Raw genomic sequence first — 18,557 nt, 5'->3', positions numbered from 1 at the left:
CCAGAGCTGGGCCAGGGGAGTGCACACCCAGAACTGGGCCAGGGGAGTGCACACCCAGAGCTGGGCCAGGGGAGTGCACACCCAGAGCTGGGCCAGGGGAGTGCACACCCAGAGCTGGGCCAGGGGAGTACACACCCAGAGCTTGGCCAGGGGAGTGCACACCCACAGCTGAGCCAGGGGAGTGCACACCCAGAGCTGGGCCAGGGGAGTGAACACCCAGAGGTGGGCCAGAGGAGTGCACACCCAGAGCTGGGCCAGAGGAGTGCACACCCAGAGCTGGGCCAGGGGAGTGAACACCCAGAGCTGGGCCAGGGGAGTGCACACCCAGAGCTGGGCCAGGGGAGTGCACACCCAGAGCTGGGGCTAGGGGAGTGCACACCCAGAGCTGGGCCAGGGGAGTGAACACCCAGAGCTGGGCCAGGGGAGTACACACCCAGAGCTGGGCCAGGGGAGTGCACACCCAGAGCTGGGGCCAGGAGAGTGCACACCCAGAGCTGGGCCAGGGGAGTGCACACCCAGAGCTGGGCCAGAGGAGTGCACACCCAGAGCTGGGGCTGGGGGAGTGCACACCCAGAGTTAGGCCAGGGGAGTGCACACCCAGAGCTGGGCCAGGGGAGTGCACACCCAGAGCTGGGCCAGGGGAGTGCACACCCAGAGCTGGGCCAGGGGAGTGAACACCCAGAGCTGGGGCCAGGAGAGTGCACACCCAGAGCTGGGCCAGGGGAGTGCACACCCAGAGCTGGGCCAGGGGAGTGCACACCCAGAGCTGGGGCTAGGGGAGTGCACACCCAGAGCTGGGCCAGGGGAGTGCACACCCAGAGCTGGGCCAGGGGAGTGAACACCCAGAGCTGGGGCCAGGAGAGTGCACACCCAGAGCTGGGCCAGGGGAGTGCACACCCAGAGCTGGGCCAGGGGAGTGCACACCCAGAGCTGGGGCTAGGGGAGTGCACACCCAGAGCTGGGGCTGGGGGAGTGCACACCCAGAGCTGGGCCAGGGGAGTGAACACCCAGAGCTGGGCCAGGGGAGTGCACACCCAGAGCTGGGGCCAGGAGAGTGCACACCCAGAGCTGGGCCAGGGGAGTGCACACCCAGAGCTGGGCCAGGGGAGTGCACACCCAGAGCTGGGCCAGGGGAGTACACACCCAGAGCTGGGCCAGGGGAGTGCACACCCAGAGCTGGGACTAGGGGAGTGCACACCCAGAGCTTGGCCAGGGGAGTGCACACCCAGAGCTTGGCCAGGGGAGTGCACACCCAGAGCTGGGCCAGGGGAGTGCACACCCAGAGCTGGGCCAGGGGAGTGCACACCCAGAGCTGGGCCAGGGGAGTGCACACCCAGAGCTGAGGGTGGAGTGAGGATGCAGCTCCCAGGCCTGGAACCCTGTGCTCTGCTTTTGGAGCAACCTGCGAGTCCAGTTCTCCTCCTTCTCTGCCCCTGTCTCCTAGTGTCCTGAATATGGTGACAGTGGCACCACCTTAGGTCTATGAGCAACACTCCTTCCTCTTTATCGGGGCCAGTTTGAGGTCAGTCACTAACATTTACTGAGCATCCATGTGCTCTGAGCATTTTGTCTGAATAATCATCCCCATTAGTCTCCCTGCTCAGTTTCAGACAAGGCAGGCGATTGCACAAGGTCACACAGCAGGGCAGGCTGTGCCCGGATTCCAGCTTGGGTGCCAGACGCCCAGCCCCTGTCAATTGTTATCAGTTGTGGCTCCTGCGCTGTCTCTGCATTATGGAAGCACAGATGTGCCAGCACTCCGGTGGGAAAGGCCGCTCTCCCGGACTCTGGGCCCCTCCACCCTCCACAGGAGTGAACTCAAGGGAAGTGACTGCATGGAAACAGAAGTCATGGAGGCCATGGGCTCCAAGTCCACCAAGTGACCGGGAACATGGATGAAGCAACAGAAGCCATCAGGGCACAGCACACCCAAGAGGCTCAGGGAGGTGAGTTTAGGATCAAAAAAATAATAATAATAGAATAAAATAAAAAAGGAAATTCTCCTACAGAGACCATTTGCCTGAAAATGAAGAGTTCCAAAACAAAGTTTAGAAAAATGTATAGGCAGGGATGGGGAACCTTATTTCTGCCAAGGGCCATTCGGATATTTATAACATCATTTGCAGGCCATACCAAATTATCAACTTAAAAAGCGGCCTGCTATATTGGGTCAAACATTTGATTAACTCACCCCTCATGCTTTGGCAGGGCCAGACCAAATGATTTCGCAGGCCCCACTCCTGGCTTAAGGTCTGAGGAGCTGATGTAAAGCATGCTGCCCACCGTTGATAACACTGTTTTATATCATTGGAATTTTCTTGGAAATTAAAACTTAAATGTTCTCACCATTAAAAATGATAAAAAACGAGGTGACAGAGGTGTCAATGAACTGGGGGGAACCCTTCCACAGTGTACACACCTCAAGTCACCATGTTGTACACTTTAAATATCCTACAATTTTACCTCAATAAAGCTGGGAAGCAAGAAGAAGGAGGAGGAAGAGGACAAGGAGGAAGAGGAGGAAGAGGAGGAGGAGGAAAAAGGAAATGTACTGGTGTATGATTCACTCATTCTTGCCACCAGGGTGCCCAGTGTCTAAGTTTTGCCAAGTGCGTGGGAATTCAGTTGGGGTAAGTGGCCTCAATTTTCTCACGTCCTTCCATCCATCTGTCCTCTCTGAGGGCCTGGAACACCTAAGTCTCCTCACCAAGGATCAAGCTTCCTCCAACAGGCCAAGGCGACCCCTGAAACTAACAGAGACTTTCTATTTGCTTTCCAGTTTGTTCCACTGGTTTTCTTGGAGCGTTTATTGCGTCTGTGCCCTGGAGCCTGGGTGGTAGAGAGAGTGCTGGCTCAGGGTTCAGATGAGCCTGAGTTCAAATCCCGGCTCTGCGGCACTGGAATGACCCAGAGCACCCTCTATGTCTCAGTTGTCTCCAAACCCAGCTTCACTGGGTGTCGTGGGGAATAAGTGGGTTGTACGTAAGGCATGCCATCGTACCCGGCATTTAGCGATACCAGTAAATAGCAGTAGAAGTGGTTGCTCTTACAGAAGGAAGCCAGCACCATGCCCTGAGTTCCCTCAAGGTGAAGGTGTGTCCATCCTTGTGTGTGGGCCATGCGACACCAAGGATGGCCCTCTCACTGGGCACTGGAGACCAATGTAGGCACAAAGCCCTAACTCCTCAGGGCTTCTGGGAGGTAGGGCCCTGGTCCGCAGCAGAATGCAAGCCGCCTGACTGGGAGGAGAGCCCAGGGCCAGGACCACTGTGCTCCCATGTGCGCCTTCTCCCTCCCTCCCTCCTTCCCTCCCTTCCTTTGTTCCTTCCTTCCTTCCTTCCTCCCTTCCTTCCTTCCTTCCTTCCTTCCAGCAGGAGCCCGCCCCACCTCCCAGGCACCAAAGGCCTGGTCCTTTCCTCAGGCCCCTGGGCACTGCCCAGGGCCAAGGGAAGGGCAGGCTCTATTCTGTGGTTTGTGCCAAGAGCAGGAGCCTCTGGCATTCCAAGGCCACAGAGAACAAAGCCAGCCATGAGTCTGATGAAGGCCCGGGCCTGGGTTTTTTCCATGGCACCTCCCCACCAACAGTGCCAGGGAGGCCCCCACTCAGGTGCCCAGCGTTGGCCTGGGAGGATTCCTGTGGCCTGACTCTTGTTGCTCTGGGGGGAGGCAGGGGCCTGGCTGAGGGGAGGGCATTCCTGCAGAGTGAGCTGCACCCTCTCCTGGCACAGGAAAGTTTTCTAGCCACAGGGTCAGACCTCACCTCACCCCGGCCACGCCCTGGGTTCCAGAACCTTCCTCCTGAAGGGAGGAGTACGGGTGCTGGAGGAGGGTGGGGGATTAGGCTGGGAGAGCAGAATTCCCAACACTTAAGGGAAGGCCTGGGCCACCAGTGCGGCCTGGGACCTTGCGTCATCCACCCACTGGCTAAGAACCTGGACGTGGTGCTTACTTTCCTGTGGCTCTGTCTTCTCATCTGCAAAATAGGTCGCAAAAGAGCCTTGCTCATTGTTTATAATGTTCAAAGATCCTCACCTAAGGATATGTTTATTGATTTTTAGGGAGAGAGAGGAAGAGAGAGAGAGAAACATAAAGTGGATTGCCTCCTCTGCATACCCGGACTGGGGCTCGAACCCACAACTTAGTTTTGTGCCCTGACCAGAAATTGGACCTGCAACCATTTTGGTGTATGGAACAACGCTCCAACCAACTAAGACACCAGGCTGGGTATTTTTAACTTTTTAAAAAAACTAGTATTACTAGAAAAAACCTGACCGGTGTTATCTCCTCTTTACATTGGCCCCTTCCTCTCTGGGCCCTAGGGAGACTCCTACACAAGCCTGGAGACAGCACTCTCCCCCAGCAGCCCAGGTGGCAGCCACCCAGGGGCTGCCCATGGGCAAGGAGCCCCGGAGAGATGTGCCCAGAACACCTTTCCAACCTGAAGCCGACTGGACCTCTGCCACCAGTGGCTTTTTCCAAAGTGCTTTCCACAACCGGTGGCCCTTTCCTTTCTCCTGCCAGGACCTGTATTTCTATTTCTGGGTTTTGAAATGGCCTGAGGGGAGGAGGGGAGGAGCATAAGACAATTAATGATTGATTGTCTGGCACAACCACCGGGAGGCCTCAGGGCCTGCCTGGCCATTTCCCTAGGTGTGCGGACAGGGGAGCCATGCTGAGTGGCTGTGGCACCCCTGGGCAAGTCCGAGGGGAGAAGGGACCCTGAGCACTGCTACCCTCATCGAGGCTGGAGGCTCTGCCCCCCTGGGGGCCCCCTCTGCCTTTGGCTGTGCTTCCTCTTTCCAGGTCCCCTGAGGGACACCCCAGCCCCCATGCAGCCCACAGCCACCCTCCACCCACAGCGCACTCCCTGGCCCTTTCCTGCCAACAGGAAATCACCTGTCCATCACCTCAGGGCTCAGGTGGCTGTTTGTAACTCACAGTGCTTTGGGGAAAGGATTAAAGGAACCGACTTCTACAGCAAAATCTTAGAGCACTTTTCCCTCTGCCCTCTGGAAGTGCTGCCCTGCCTTTGTTGTCTAATAATAATTAACTCTGTGCAGAGCTGCGGCTTTCAAAGGGCGTTCACATCCATAACTCTATTCACCTCACAACAAAGCCAGGACAGGGCCTCCCGCCTCACTCCCCACCTGCACCCACACCCCAAAGAAGAGGAAACCGAGGCTCAGAGAAAGGAAAGGGCCCATTTCAGGGAGCCAGGGCAGAGCCGCTCACCTCCTAACTCCAAACAGGAGCGGCTGTTTCCTTCCCAAAGGGTGTACATTAGTCCCAGCAGGTGTTTATCACATAGGGGAGGGCAGGTAACCAAGGAGAGTTCTTGGGGGGCAAAAACCTTCCCCCAAGGCTGACCTCTCCCCGGGTACCTGGGGCAAAGGGAGAGGCCCATGGACCACAGGGAGTTCCAGGGCCACGCAGCCTGAGCCAGGAGGTAGGTTTCCAGCTGCACAATTAACCAGCCCCCAAACCACCCGCTTTCCGGCTCCATCAGCTAGATGGCCACCTCATCCTGGTTCACCTGGGATGGTGGGTTTAGCACCCGAATCCCACATCCAGGGAACAAGAGCCCTGCCAAGCCCTGCCCCCAGCTTGGTGGGTTTCAGCTGGGTCCCGTGGAAAAGAGACCATCTTTGGAAGGCTCAGCAGATCAACCTAAACTTTAAAAAGCACAGAATACTCACTGGACACAGGCCGCTGCCTGGGGTGGGTAGTAAACTCTTTAAGAATCTTCATTTCTACAATGAAGAACTTCACTTCCACAATGAAACACTCAGATCTGTGGCCAGATGTGTCAAAACGGTAAAGACAAGCCAGAGTTACTTTCTCTCCTCTATTTATCTTCATATTGGCAAATAAGTCAACTTTCTTGGGAAAAACACTGGGTTAAAAAAAACTGTAAAGAGGCTTAAACCACAGGTTGCCGCGGGCATCAACTCTGAGAAGAAGCGCTGGAGAAGAAGGTGTTGGTTCTGAAAAGTGGTTTTTCTCAATTTCCCATTGACCCAAGAGTCTGTCAGTCATGATGCTAAATTTAGTTAGAAATCTGAAGTAACATCGAAGGAAAGTTTGGGATTTTCATTCTTAACTAAGAGAATCGTGGATTTTTAAAAGTCTGAGAAAAAACTGTGGCAAAAGGCATTTAAAAAACATCTATGTATTTCAACCTCTTCATTTTGCAGAGAAAGAGCCCCAAGGGGTCGGGATGCTATTACACCATTTCCTTGGCCTTAGCTGAAGAGAAGCAGGACATGGCAAGGACCCCGGCCTGCTTCCCACGGGTACCAGAAAGCAGGGCCAGAGCAGGCGGCGGGCTCAGTCCCTCCTGCCTGCGGCCTGTGGGCTCCAGAGCTTCTCTGCAGAGTGGCCTCCTGGCCCCTGCCGTCTGGGGCAGGGTGCTCTCAAGGTGTATGGAGGTAGGTTTTGCACACTAGGTCTTCATAATAAAAATACTTTTAGAAGATGAGCTCACAACTGAGACAGGGATGTTTTGATGACTCACCATTGGTTTTTGTCCTTTGATAACTTTTGTCAGAAATGGCGGGTGCGGGGTGGGGCTTGTTTTGTTGAGCCAGAGAACAGCATAAGCAGGTGCCTGGGTTCCATGGTCGCTGGTACTTCTCAGCCCTGCAGTTGGGTGGCCCCTCTGAGGTCTGCACAGCTGTTGGGATGAGGGCTTGTGAGGCTCACCCTGGAGCACAGCCTCTTGGTGGCTTTCAGGCTCCCCTAGAAGCTGGGATGGGGGGCAGTTGCCAGTGGTGGTGGGACCTATGCTGAGGCCCACTGCCATCTCAATACCCTTCCAGCATCTCTCCATCTCTCCGGGCTCTGAGCAGAGAAGTGGAGCGTCCAGACATCTGGAAACCACAGAGCAACTGTAAACAACAATGTTAGAGGAACTTTTAAAACAATAAAGCACCTACTGCTTTTGTTGAGAGATGTTAAGAAACGCAGAGGCTCCGTTTAGGGTCGTACATATTCTTTTTCCTTTCACAAATTGATTAATTATTTTATTTTTATTTTTATTTTTTTTAAATATGTTAGTAGTGGAACGATCCACTCTTTTTACTTGCAAAGTGTGAACAGAAAGCTACTGTATTTCTCTAGGACATTTACAAAGAGTTTTCTTCACCTTAAGAAGAAACGGAATAAAGTAAATGTCCACAAGATGATTAATTCTTGATAAATTGAGAACCAAGAAGGGAGGAGGAAGTGGGTTAGCCTGAAAGACAGAACTTTATTTTTAATTAAGAAAAATATTGTGAACTCTCTCTTTCCCTCACACACATACACCCCTGAATACTCTGTCTCCTCTGCCTCTTGCTTCTTGCTCACCCAGCAGCTCCACCCTCTGTTCCAGAGCCTCCCCAGGCAGCACAGCCCCTGGGGATGAGGGGGCATGCTGTCCTCTGGGCTGTAACCCTGAGCCCCAGAGCCTGGCCTGAGATTGAAGGAGCATCCAGGCCACACTAAGGCTCCTCAGTCCCACACGGGACCTTATCCACACCCAGGCCCTCACTCCCCAAGGCTGCTGACCTCTGTCCTGTCCCTTTCTAACACCCTCCCACGGTGAGGTGAGATCTAGGCTCTCACCAACAGGCCTGCGGACTCTTCTCCCAAGTTCAGAAGCCTCCAGGAGCAAGAAAGAGGGCTGGCGCTGCCTCTGTGTGTGTGTGTGTGTGTGTGTGTGTGTGTGTGTGTGTGTGTTGGGGGAGGGAGGGCCTGTGAAATGGGTTTTGTGACCATTGTCATTAACCTAGTAGTGTGGACCCTGTCTGATGGCGGTGAGGAGGGAGTGGGCTCAGGGGCTATTCAGGGTTCTGCCCTCGAAGAGGCCCGCACCAGCGGTGAGAAGGTGCGCAACTTTTACCTAAAGAAGCCGGCATAAAAACAACAGTTCCTCCTGCAGAGGAAAAGGCTGCTTGCCCAAGAGCAGACCAGGAGCGAGAGAGCATTGCCCAGCAGCAGCTGTTTCTCTCACTTCTGGTGGCCAATGACCTGGGAGGACCCAGGGACCCTCATCCCCAGGCCTGAGGTCTCCAGCGCACTCTTTGGATGTTCCCAGGCCTGCTGAGTTAGGGCTCAGCTGCCTCCCTTTCCTCGCCGCTGGAAACAGAAGCTCCAGAGAATGTTTCTAAGTCCTGAGTCCACTCAGCCATGTCCCCCTTGCAAAATCCTCCCCTTCCCGCACCCCCCTGCACCCAGCCAGCCAATCCGCGGGCTGCGAGCCTCCCCAGACCCTTGTGTCAGGGCCCTGGCGGGATAAAACCGGTAGCGATGCCTGGTGGATGGGAACAAACTTGGGACCAAGGAGAGACGCGGGCCCAGGGCACCCTTGCATTGGACCCGGGCACTGAGGGCCGGAGGCCGCAGGCCAGGTAAGCTGCACAGCCCGGCAGAAAGCTTCCTGGGGGAGGATGACTGGAGAAGGGAGATGGTCCCAAGAAGCGTTTTTTCCTCCCAGGTTAAACTGGATGAGGTTGGGGCGGCAGAGGAGAGTGCACCGGGGCTGGAGTTGGGACTTAGTTGGCAGACCCCCAATCCCGGACCTCACGACCCACACGTGCTTGCTAGGCCAGGCTGAGGTTGGCCACACTTCGCCTAAACCCCTCCGACTCCTGCCACGAAGCGAAAGCCATAGGGACAGGGCCTGGGCTCAGGACTAAGGCAGCAGACATGCTCTCATGCCCTTTCCCCTGGGCCTGCAGGGCAGCGGCGCAGCGGATGCGGCAGGGACCTGCGTGAGGACTCCCTGAGCCTCGCGCGGGCCACGAGTGATCTTCAGGATGCCTCACAACTCCATCAGATCCGGTAAGGACGCGCGTGGCCGGGCCCCAGTCCCGGGTCGCCGTGCTTCCCTTCGTGCGCTGGGGGCAGCGGGGTTGGGGGGCATGCGCGCCGGACTCGCGGGACCCCCCTACGCGAGGACGCGGCAGGCGTGCCTTGGGGCCTGGCTCTCCGCTCAGGCAGCCTGGCCGCTCTCTCCGGCTCTGGGGTTCCCGCGCCCAGCGGGGCTGCCAACGCAGGCCTTGGCTTCTGCGGACCACACTGAGGGGTAAGAGCTCTCCGCGGGGCCAGAGAGGTGTCCTTCACAACCTCCCCGGCTGGCATGGCGGTGAGGGTGGGCCGTGCGACGCTGGACTTGCAGGTCCCTTGCCCCGACCACCAAGAGCTTGTCCGGATGCACGCAGCTCTCCTGGATCCCCAGGCGCGACTGTGAGCCCGCGCACCTCTCCAGCCCGCGGGAAAGGAGCCCGTGTTTCGGGGCCTGGGAGCCCTGAGTGAGCTCGGGGTTCGGACTCCTCCTGGCCGAGCACGGGGCAGGCGGGGAGCAGCGGGCGCGCGGGGCGTCTGGGCTTCTAGGACTGAGCTTCCGCGGTGCGGAACCTCTTCCCCACCAGCGCCGGGCCTAGGGCCTTCAAACGCGCTTGGGGTCCCTAGCCTCGGCACCTGCTCTCCCCTTCTCCTGGGATCAGCGAGGCCGGGGCGGAGTGGCGGGCGAGGGTCTCTGTTGGGAAGGTGCCCTACAATCGGGCTGGTGGGCGCTCTGGGCAAGGCCGCCGGGCGCGCAGCAAGTGTGGGCAGCGGCCTGGTCCGGCCGCGGTGATGGATGGAGCCGGGTTGGCCCCTCAGGAAGGCGATTTATGGGGCCAGGGCGCAGCGCTATCGATTTGGGCCGGCGAAGTGAGAGGAAATCAATATTTCAGATGAATTCTCGGCGAATATGAAGTCCGCTCGGCAAACGGGACATTTGTTATAATAAGGAGGTCGGATCGGCGCGGCGCGCGGCTGAGATCTCTATTTAGCCAGAGCGCGGCGGTCCAGCTCCGCGCGCAGCCTCGGATCCACGGGCCCAGGCTCCGCGGTGTGGGGCGCGGGGAGACCCGGGGGTGGGGGCGGATAGTTTCTTATTCTGGTTGGCTGCGTGGCGAGACCTAGTCAGCAGTACCCCACCCCCCACACTGCCGTCAGTCCTGGGGCGCAGGTCCGAAACCTCGCGACCCTTCCGGGAGCCCGGGTGCGAGTGGGTCTACCCAGCACCGCTTGCCCGGCGGCGCCCGGGCGCCACGCGCGCTCCTGGACCACTTTCGGAGGCCAGGGAGATGTTTGGCCCCTTAATCTTTAGCCAAACCCGGTACAATACGGGGCGTCGCCCCGCGGGAGTAGGACCGTCTCCCAGGCCCCAGCGCCGCAGGGTGCGGGTTCTCGCGCCAGCCCGGTCTGGCCGCTTCCGCTCCGCTCCGGGTCGGGCTCCACCGCGCCCAACCCACCCCACTCTGTCCCGACCTTTCTGGCGGCGGGAGGACTGGGTGCTCTCGGACCCCGAATGTACTGCGCCGGACCAGACCCTTTGGGAAATAAGGCAACGTCGCAATTCCCCGGACTGGCTTGAGTTTGTTTTCGCTACTTATTTCCATTCTAGAAGCACTCATTAGAGTAATGGGACTAAAAGAAAAAAAAAAGGACACAATTTGTTTTCATTGTAAATCATCAAGGAGCCCAGATGCTGCTCGGATTCCCGAGAGCTTAGAAACAACTCGCCCTTGGTCTGGGGAGGGAGCGGAGCACCGGCCAGGGAGGGTCAGGCGTTTCCGTCTAGTGGGGGCGAGAGGGGCTTCTCCCCCCGCCCCTCACCCCCATACACACACACCAAAAACAAAGAAAGAAAGCTGAGCGGAAGGGAGAAAGAGACTTTCCCCGTTAGTTTCATGCAATGGTAACACAGCAGAAGAGAACTGCCCGAAATGCGGCTCGGAGGGTCCGGGCTACCCCTGCTTCTCTTCTAAATCCTCAGTCGGTTTAGCATCCAGGATCCCGTCTTTCCGATCAGTTTACTCCACGCTGTTGCCTGTCTGTGGAGCTCAGTTCATACTCTGACCTTCCTGGTTTTGTAAGCCCATTTCTCGCTTCGGTGCTAGCGGCTTCTTTCTCCCTGCACTTCCATTTCTGAGGGGCTTCACCTGGAGGCTCCCAGCTAAGTTTCCTCAGGGGAAGGGGGAGCTCAGGGAGGCGGGAGCCGGGAGCCAGGCGGGCTCACCTTTCCAGCGACCCCGGGCGCACGCGCTGTTTCCCGAGTGTCCTGCGCACCTCTGCGCTGGGCCACCAGCCCACCCTGGGCTTCCTCTGAGCTGATCTTACCTTGTCTTTATATATATATATATATATATATATGTTTTCTACAGCTTTATTCTGAAGGCATGTGGAGAGCGATAGCGAATTATCCTGGTGCGCACTGGCTAGCAATGGGCTGAACCTTCCCTAAAACCCGGTGGGGATTTTGTAGCATCAGGGAACCAAAGAGCCTCTCAAGCAAAAATATTATTTAAATATTCAAGACGCATGGGAAACGATAAATGCCACATAAACGATAAATGCCACATAAATATCACAAGGTAAACAATGCTGTGACTTTGAAGAAGAGAGGTTAGCAAGCAGGCGGTCATTAAAAGTTACGTGGAACAACTCCCGCAACCTTGTGGCCCGGGCTCCTGAAAATGGGATATTCACGCGATAAAATGAGACTTTAGGTGGTGGAGGGAGGAGAATGCCTCTAACCCCCCAGATCTGAGATGGGGGAGTTGTAGAAAGGAGGAGAGGGGCCAAATGCATTTGGGGAGGATCTGTTTTCTTCCCAGGTTTCTAGCCTGGGATGAAAATAAGGTCTTCCTGGGATGGAAGGTCTGGGAAGAGCATTAAGAGGTATTGGGGTTCCCCAATTCATCTTTGTTTCAAGAGGGTCCATGCTCCCACCCTCCTCAATGCAAGTTAATTAGGAGATAATTTAGCGACCTTGTGAATTAGTTTCAAGATAAGTATCTTTTCAAGCTTTGTCACTTTAATTGCCCCACTGATGGATAAGAAGTAATTATTTCTAATTGACACTTTTTGATGTCTATTGGAAGCATTTATTTGGGACTTTTTTTTTGGAGTGGAAGGAAAGTTAATTAATTTTATCAGTCTATACCCAAAAGGACTCTGCCCGATTTTGCTGAAGAGGACAAAGGAAGTAAAGGAACAACACAGTGCAAAAATCAATCTCACGGAATTTTAATTATGAAGAGATGTTTCTGTTCAAAGGAGAGCATTAACTAATATAATAGTGTGTCAGAACTTTGTATTAAGGGTTTCCGATCGCCAGTTTTAGTGGGTGCTCACAATCCCTTTATATGCTGACTTCATGGTGGCAGTTACTCTGTTTTGTAACTAATTTTTATAAAGAGTAAAATGAACAGAACTCAGGATGCTTTGAATAAATGGTATTATTTTTGTAAGAGCTAATTGTAAAAAAAAAATATTACCAATAGTCCTCCTTGTTCTGTAATTATTGATAGAGTTGAGTATAAAGGTGAAACTTTACTTACGGTGTGACATGCCTTTTCATATCCAAACCTCAGAGCAAACAGCTTAATCATTCACATCCTCCTCCAGAATAGTTACTGTGAAAGGGAAAGAATTAGAAAAAGAAAGAAAGACACGGAAAGGAGGCAGGGGGAGGGGGCTCGGGAGAAGGTGGCTAGATAATAAAAATGAAAGAACTTATTTGAGAAGCGAAGGTAGCCAGGTGCGCGGAACCTTGGCCATTCCTATATAAGAAAATCGAATGCTACCTCAGAGCACATCCTCTGAATAGGATTCCTACTGCTGCCCCTAAGTAACCCCCAACCACCACCGGAACCCCCCACCTTCTGGGCATAAAAAGAGGCAGGGTCTTTGGGAGCCAGCTGGTCTGGATCTCTGGTGTCTAGATGTCAGAATTCTGATTTGTGTCCCTGAAAAGGGAGCCGGAGCTGTGCGCCGAGCTGGGGGAGGGGAGGCTTATAAACAGATTTTCGTGTTTATTTTATTATTAGAGCCCCTGCAGTGCTCTTTCCTAGTTGTGTACCCACAATCTTTTCGTGGATAGACTTGTGACTCGCTGACATAGGAGGGTATTTCCACATTAGCCCAGAGCGCACGCCTGGACAGAGAGCGGTACAATCAGACAAGGTGCCCTCCCGGCAGGCTAATTGCAGTCCGTGCCTTTTTCAATCATTTATGCGTAAAGTCTTGTCTGCGCTTAATGGCGTTTCTCCTGGATTACGTGGAGCTACAAGAATGAGGAAACATTTTAGATGAAAAAGAACTTTAAGACATACAAACAGCAGATAATATCACATACCAACCTCACTATTAGTGAAACTGAAAAATATGTAAATAATGCCAAAAAAAATCAGCAAGGGAGAGTTTAGTAATGGAAAATTCCCCTGCAATTAAATGAAACAGTAATTCAGTGTAGATATGCCTGAATGAATTAGCATTTATTAATTGGTTCTCATAAAAACAATGTATGTGTGTGTGTGTGTCTGTGTGTGTGGTTGCAGGTGTGTTTAAAGTATCCATTTTTCATAGGAAAAGTTTTTCAAATATTCATATCAAATTATGTAGTGTTCACATTGTATTTTGCAAAATGTCCCAGTTCTCTCACTGGTGACTTTCACCTGCACACGAGGAATGTAGGGGTAAGGGGAGAAGTCCCCTTGAGAGGAGAAGAATAAAGCCACCCTCTTATCTTGGGACATTTCCAGGTGGCACCAGTGGGGGACATATTGGTAGAGTCCACTTGCTTAGAGACATCCAGGCTTGTCCTTGGTGGCTTACCTGTTCTGGGGCACACCTACCTGAGGCAGAGGGCTGCTCCTTGGCCATGCACACCCCCCACCCCCAGCCTGCACCAGCCTCCTCCCAGCTCAGGCAGCAGCTGCCATTTGTAATCTCAGGAGGACCTTCCTGGGCTTGACTGTGCAGGGATGTGTTTCCTCTCTGGCCACAGTTGGTCTGTCTTCCGTTCTAAAGCATTTAAAGCTGCTGTATTTATCAGTCCAAGAGGTAGCGAGCTCCCAGAAGCGCAGAGGAAGCTTTGAGCTCCGTGCTTCTGAGTACACAAGGAGCCACAGGATAAAAGAAACAATTTTGTTTTCGAAGAAAAAGGTGATTGAAAAAGGAGGGGGCAGGGGAGAATGCGCCCCCATTCAAGACTGCACTCTGCTTTTGTTGAGAGTTTGGGAAAGGCTGAGCCGCCCAGCCTCCACTCCCTCCGAGATAGAACTTGAGGTGCAAAACACCCTGAAAGAGAGGAGAATGCACCCACCCTCAGCCCAGGTTCACAGGACAGGGAGCTGAGGACAGTTCTGCCTGGGGATGCACAGTGACTCTTTCCAGCAGAGGGGCTGGGGTTCTCTTTGCGGGAACGGGCACAGAGAACCGCAGTCCATTCGTGAACACTCTCCCAGGCCAGTCCCTGCTCATCCAGTGACCCTGGGTCAGGGTTGGGCAGAGGCAGCACCCTTCCTTATGTGTCTGCGGCCACGGCGCTTTTAAGTGGATCATTGAGGGTTGTAATTATTTCCTCACGGCCAGACTGGGGACCCGCAAGCCTGTTTGGATTTCTGAAAGCTCCTTCCCCAGCCAGGTGGGGACATGATGAGCTCTGGACGGGCCACGCACCAGAGCAACCTTCCTGGGGCAGTTTCTATTTTACATGCACAACTCGCCCCGCTGAGTCTGGCTTTACAGTGACCACGGGCTCCTCTCCAAGCATCTCCTTCCTGAGGCAGTCCCCCGGGCATATCTGGATCCTGTGTCTGTGCTGATTCCTGAGCATCCTCCCATTGCCACAAACCCCACATAGGAGGCCAAGAATGGCGAGGGCTCAGCACAGCCAGCCCCTACCGCTCCAGCTCTGCCAGCACCACTTGTATACCTAGAGGAAGAGCTGAGTGTGCCCGGCACCAGGGAGCCCTCCGCAAATGGAAGTGGGCATGGGATTCCGCTGGAGAGGCGTGTCCAGGGCTCCTCTCATTCTCAGGACTCTCCCAGGCAGGAGGTATTACTGTCGCTTATACAGAAGAGAAGGCAGTTTCTGCTCATTGCCCTCCCCCCACCCCCTCACCAAAGCCCAACTTGTCACAACTCCCTGTGGTACCAGATGGTTTATACCTGCAACTCCACTGGGAACTCTGGCCACACACAGCCCTTGGTGAGATGGCACAAGGGCCTATATGACAGCAGTGGTGACAGGCAGGGCCTTTGGTCTCTCAGCTTGTTTTTCTTGTCAATGTCCCCAACTCTCCAGCTCAATTAAAATAGCCCCGTTTTCAGTGTTGTTCTCAGTCTTCCTATCTGCAAAATGGGAGAAGTGATCCCTATCTGGGCAGCACTCCTGGAGGTCCCTCTGAGGAGGAAGGAGAGGATCAACCAGCAGGCAAGGCAGAGAGAGCGGCTTTCTTTCTTTCTTTCTTTTAAAAAATATTTTTATTGATTTCAGCAAGAAAGGGAGAAGGAAACATCAATGATGAGAATCATTGGTTGGCTGCCTCCTGCACACCCCCAACTGAGGATCAAGCCCACAACCCTTGACCAGAATGGAACCCAGGACCCTTCAGTCCATAGGTCAATGCTCTATTCACTGAGCCAAACTGACAAGGGTGAGAGGAGCTTTCTTTGAATACATCCTCCCAGGGTGCTATGTTCCCACCTAAAAAAAAGAAAAAAAAAGCAGCTACCTAAAGCACCTTAATAAATCACAGGCCATACTCCCGGGCATCTTCAAGCCACACTTAGGCTGCCTTTTGGGTCCATTTCACAAATTAATGGTCCAGTGGGTGTGATGAAATCAGCTTCAGAGTTACTGGGAGACCCATCCGTGAAGTCCCCGCTCACCACCAGGCCCCCAGGCAGCGAGTGGTGGCACTCGAGGTGCTGGATCCCAGCTCTCCAAGTTCAGGCTCAGCCCCTCTGCTGCTTCCTCAGGGTCCCTCCACGTGGGTCCAAAACCCAGGCCTGAGCTCCTGGGGAGCCTCCTGGAACACTGACAGGAAAGAGGTTTCATTTTAGTGTTCAGTTTTGTCTGTGTGGAGTGGGCCGGGGGCATTTCTCAGATGAAAACCCTTCTGTAGTTCAAACAGTGTCTTTCCTCCCTTCTCTTCACTCTGTTCTTTCTCCGTCTTCAGCTGCAGGCCCTCAGCTTTGTCTTCCGCCCCGTTCTCCTAAGTGGCCTTGGAGTGACCTGAGTGCTTAGTGCTGATTAGTCCCCTGGGACATAGTGTCGCTGTCAGACCAGCACAGCAGAGAGGCCAGGGAGCTGGCTGGGTGACGGGTCCCAGAGAGAAACAGCTTCATCTGCTGTCATCACGGGAACTGCGCATTTGCACGAACCCAGGGCCTTCTGTGTGTTTTGATTTTCGGCTTCTCTGGGAGGACAGCAGAGCCATTATTCCAGGGTAAATGCGGGGTGTGAGGTGTCAAGAGGGGACTTCTGAAGTCACTGTGGAGCAGGCCCTGTGGCAGCCTCCCCATCTCTGCAGGGGCTGGCCTGGGAGGCGTTGACCTTGGCCTGGCCTTGCTGCTTTCTCCCTGTGTGACCTGAGGCAAGTCAACTCTCTCTCTGGCCTTGAACTTCCTCATCTGTATAAATTAGGAGGATGGTTCGGGCTTCCAGGAAGTAGTGAAAGGTAGGCCAGATCCTCACCTGGAGCATAGCAGCTACTCATACATGTTCCCTCCTGTATACAGCGGTCACCAGGGTGGAGTCTCCAACAGCCCTCCAGGGCAGATGCCCAAACCCTACCTTTTCTGAATATTTTCTGTGAAACTCCATGAATAACTTGAAACCAGTGCTGACACTTGGTTGCAGTTCAATTTTAGGACAGACCTTCTCACATTGCACATAGACAAAATGAAAGGCTGCCTGCCCAGGGTTTTGGGGCTGAATGAAAGGCTATGTGGGAAGGGCTGGTTCGGAGCTGTGGCCGTGATCAGCGGCTGCGCAGCCCAGTCTAGAAAACCGCTCCTTGTTTCATTTTAGCAGAAGACACAGTTGTAGGGGAAGCCCCAGGCTGGTGATAGAACGAGCTGTCCATGGACTTTACATTGGAATCCAGAATATTCTAAGGCTTTAGTAGCATTGGTCTTGGGGGAAGGATGAGCTGTGTGTGTGTGTGTGTGGGGGGGGGGGGGGTTTGCAGCTCCCTGTGCAGCTAAGACAGGACCACAGGAAGACTGGCTCCTCACTGACACAGAGCCATACGTTTCTTTTTAAATGAGATTTACTCATCTTCTGTCTTCTCTCCCCTCCACCTCCCCTGCCCTGTCTAATATTTCTCTACTTTGTGTAATTATAGCCCAGCTTTGGCACGACAGCAAACCCTGGGTGACATTTCAAAGCGGTGACTAGCCGAGCACCAGCTTACTGGCCCCAGCTCTGTGTTGCTCTCCAGCACCGAGGTCAAAATGGAGGCGGCAGGAATGGGGTGACCGCCAGACGGGTCCTAGGTGTCCGGCTGGGCTTTGAGGTGGGAACCAGGAGCAGGAAGAAGGCTGCGAGGGAGAGTGTCTGAGCAGGAAGGTACAGACTCAAGCTGGGAGCCGCTGGAATCTGAGGGCCAGGGGCTCAACTCATGTAACAGGCTGCCCGCTGTGTGCAGGTGCCCAGGACGGGGAGCAGCTGTCAGGCAGGAAGCTAGAGTCTTGTGATTCCCGCACGTGGACAGACCACCAGCAGGAAGGGAGGAATCAGACCAAACAAGTCAGCGGGGGAACAAGGGCTGGAAACTAAGAGCCTGGTTGGGGAGCACACCAAAGCCATTTGTCTTGAATGATCAGCCAGGTCAACCACACCATTGCCAACACCAGGTAAACCTCGTCCTGCCTTGAACCTGCTGGGTCCTGGCGCTCACTGTGGCAGGAAGGCAGGCGCGAGCCGGTAGGATCAGCAGGCTCCGCCACGGTCTCCCAGGCTCTTGCCGTGGAGACAGGCCCACTTCTGCCAAATCAAACTCTGGCTGGACACTCCAATGCCTAACCCGGGTGCCTTCAGAGGTTTTCAGATTGTAGGACGCCCCTTGGGCCTCCCTTCTCCTTGACTGGGCCCTTCCAGTCCTCATCTTCTGTGATGACATGACACTGTGTAATAATAATCCAGAATATACCACATATGTAATAATATATACCAGGAGGATCCCACGGCCCCCCTCTGCTGCCACAGAGGTATCTGGTCAGGTGTCCCTGACTGGGCCTCAGGCGACCCTTTAGCAGTGGGACTGCTCTCAGGAGTCCTGCTGACAGCAACTCATTCGCTGTCCTCAGGGCCTGTTGGCTGGAAGGTGTCCATCTCGCTGAGAGACCTGAGGCCAGGAGCACATCGTGCCCTGCCCACGCTGCTGTCCGTCCCCACCTGCCTGCAAGTCACTGTCTGTACCTCAGTGTAGATACAATTGTGTGCAGCCTCCTATTGTGTGTGCGTGTCCACCATGTCCCCACGTCGATGGTGCCTGTCTTGAGGGGAGGGAGCCTATCTGTCCCCCTTGTTGGCTGGGCCTTAGGAGTTGGGAGTTGGACACACCTGGTTTTGCTTCCCCTTCCACCACGGACACCTGCGTGACCTCCCCAGGGAAGGAGACTCGTGGCTCCGGCCTCTGCGACTGCCAAGGACTAACAGCTCATGTTTATAAAACGCTGAGTCACAGGCTCCCCACATCCTCAGAGCTGAGGCCTCTGCAAACCCTTTC

The 18,557-nt window shown here is 54.6% G+C and overlaps 1 protein-coding gene and 1 non-coding gene across 8 annotated transcripts in view; one reads left to right on the top strand and one right to left on the bottom strand.

The window, feature by feature from the left end:
* Positions 1–7,047: 7,047 nt before the first annotated feature.
* On the bottom strand, positions 7,048–7,176 carry LOC118657556. The gene has a single exon (XR_004968041.1).
* Positions 7,177–8,256: 1,080 nt separating this feature from the next.
* PAX8 (paired box 8) overlaps positions 8,257–18,557 on the top strand; it is a 49,639-nt gene continuing 39,338 nt past the window's right edge. For 4 of the 7 annotated variants that reach the window (XM_036311647.1, XM_036311641.1, XM_036311646.1 and 1 more), the window contains exons 1-2: positions 8,258–8,390; positions 8,721–8,823. In XM_036311647.1, coding sequence (XP_036167540.1) covers positions 8,799–8,823 — 25 coding nt within the window. In that variant the 5' untranslated portion in view covers positions 8,258–8,390; positions 8,721–8,798. Of the gene's footprint in view, positions 8,391–8,720; positions 8,824–18,557 lie in introns of all 7 variants that reach the window. The other 3 variants (XM_036311644.1, XM_036311640.1, XM_036311642.1) reach the window with 1 other exon arrangement.

The sequence above is a fragment of the Myotis myotis genome, unplaced genomic scaffold, assembly GCF_014108235.1.
Source record: "Myotis myotis isolate mMyoMyo1 unplaced genomic scaffold, mMyoMyo1.p scaffold_m19_p_59, whole genome shotgun sequence".
Lineage (NCBI taxonomy): Eukaryota > Metazoa > Chordata > Mammalia > Chiroptera > Vespertilionidae > Myotis > Myotis myotis.
Note: the sequence above shows the minus strand (reverse complement) of the source record. Positions and strands in the feature narration are given on the sequence as shown.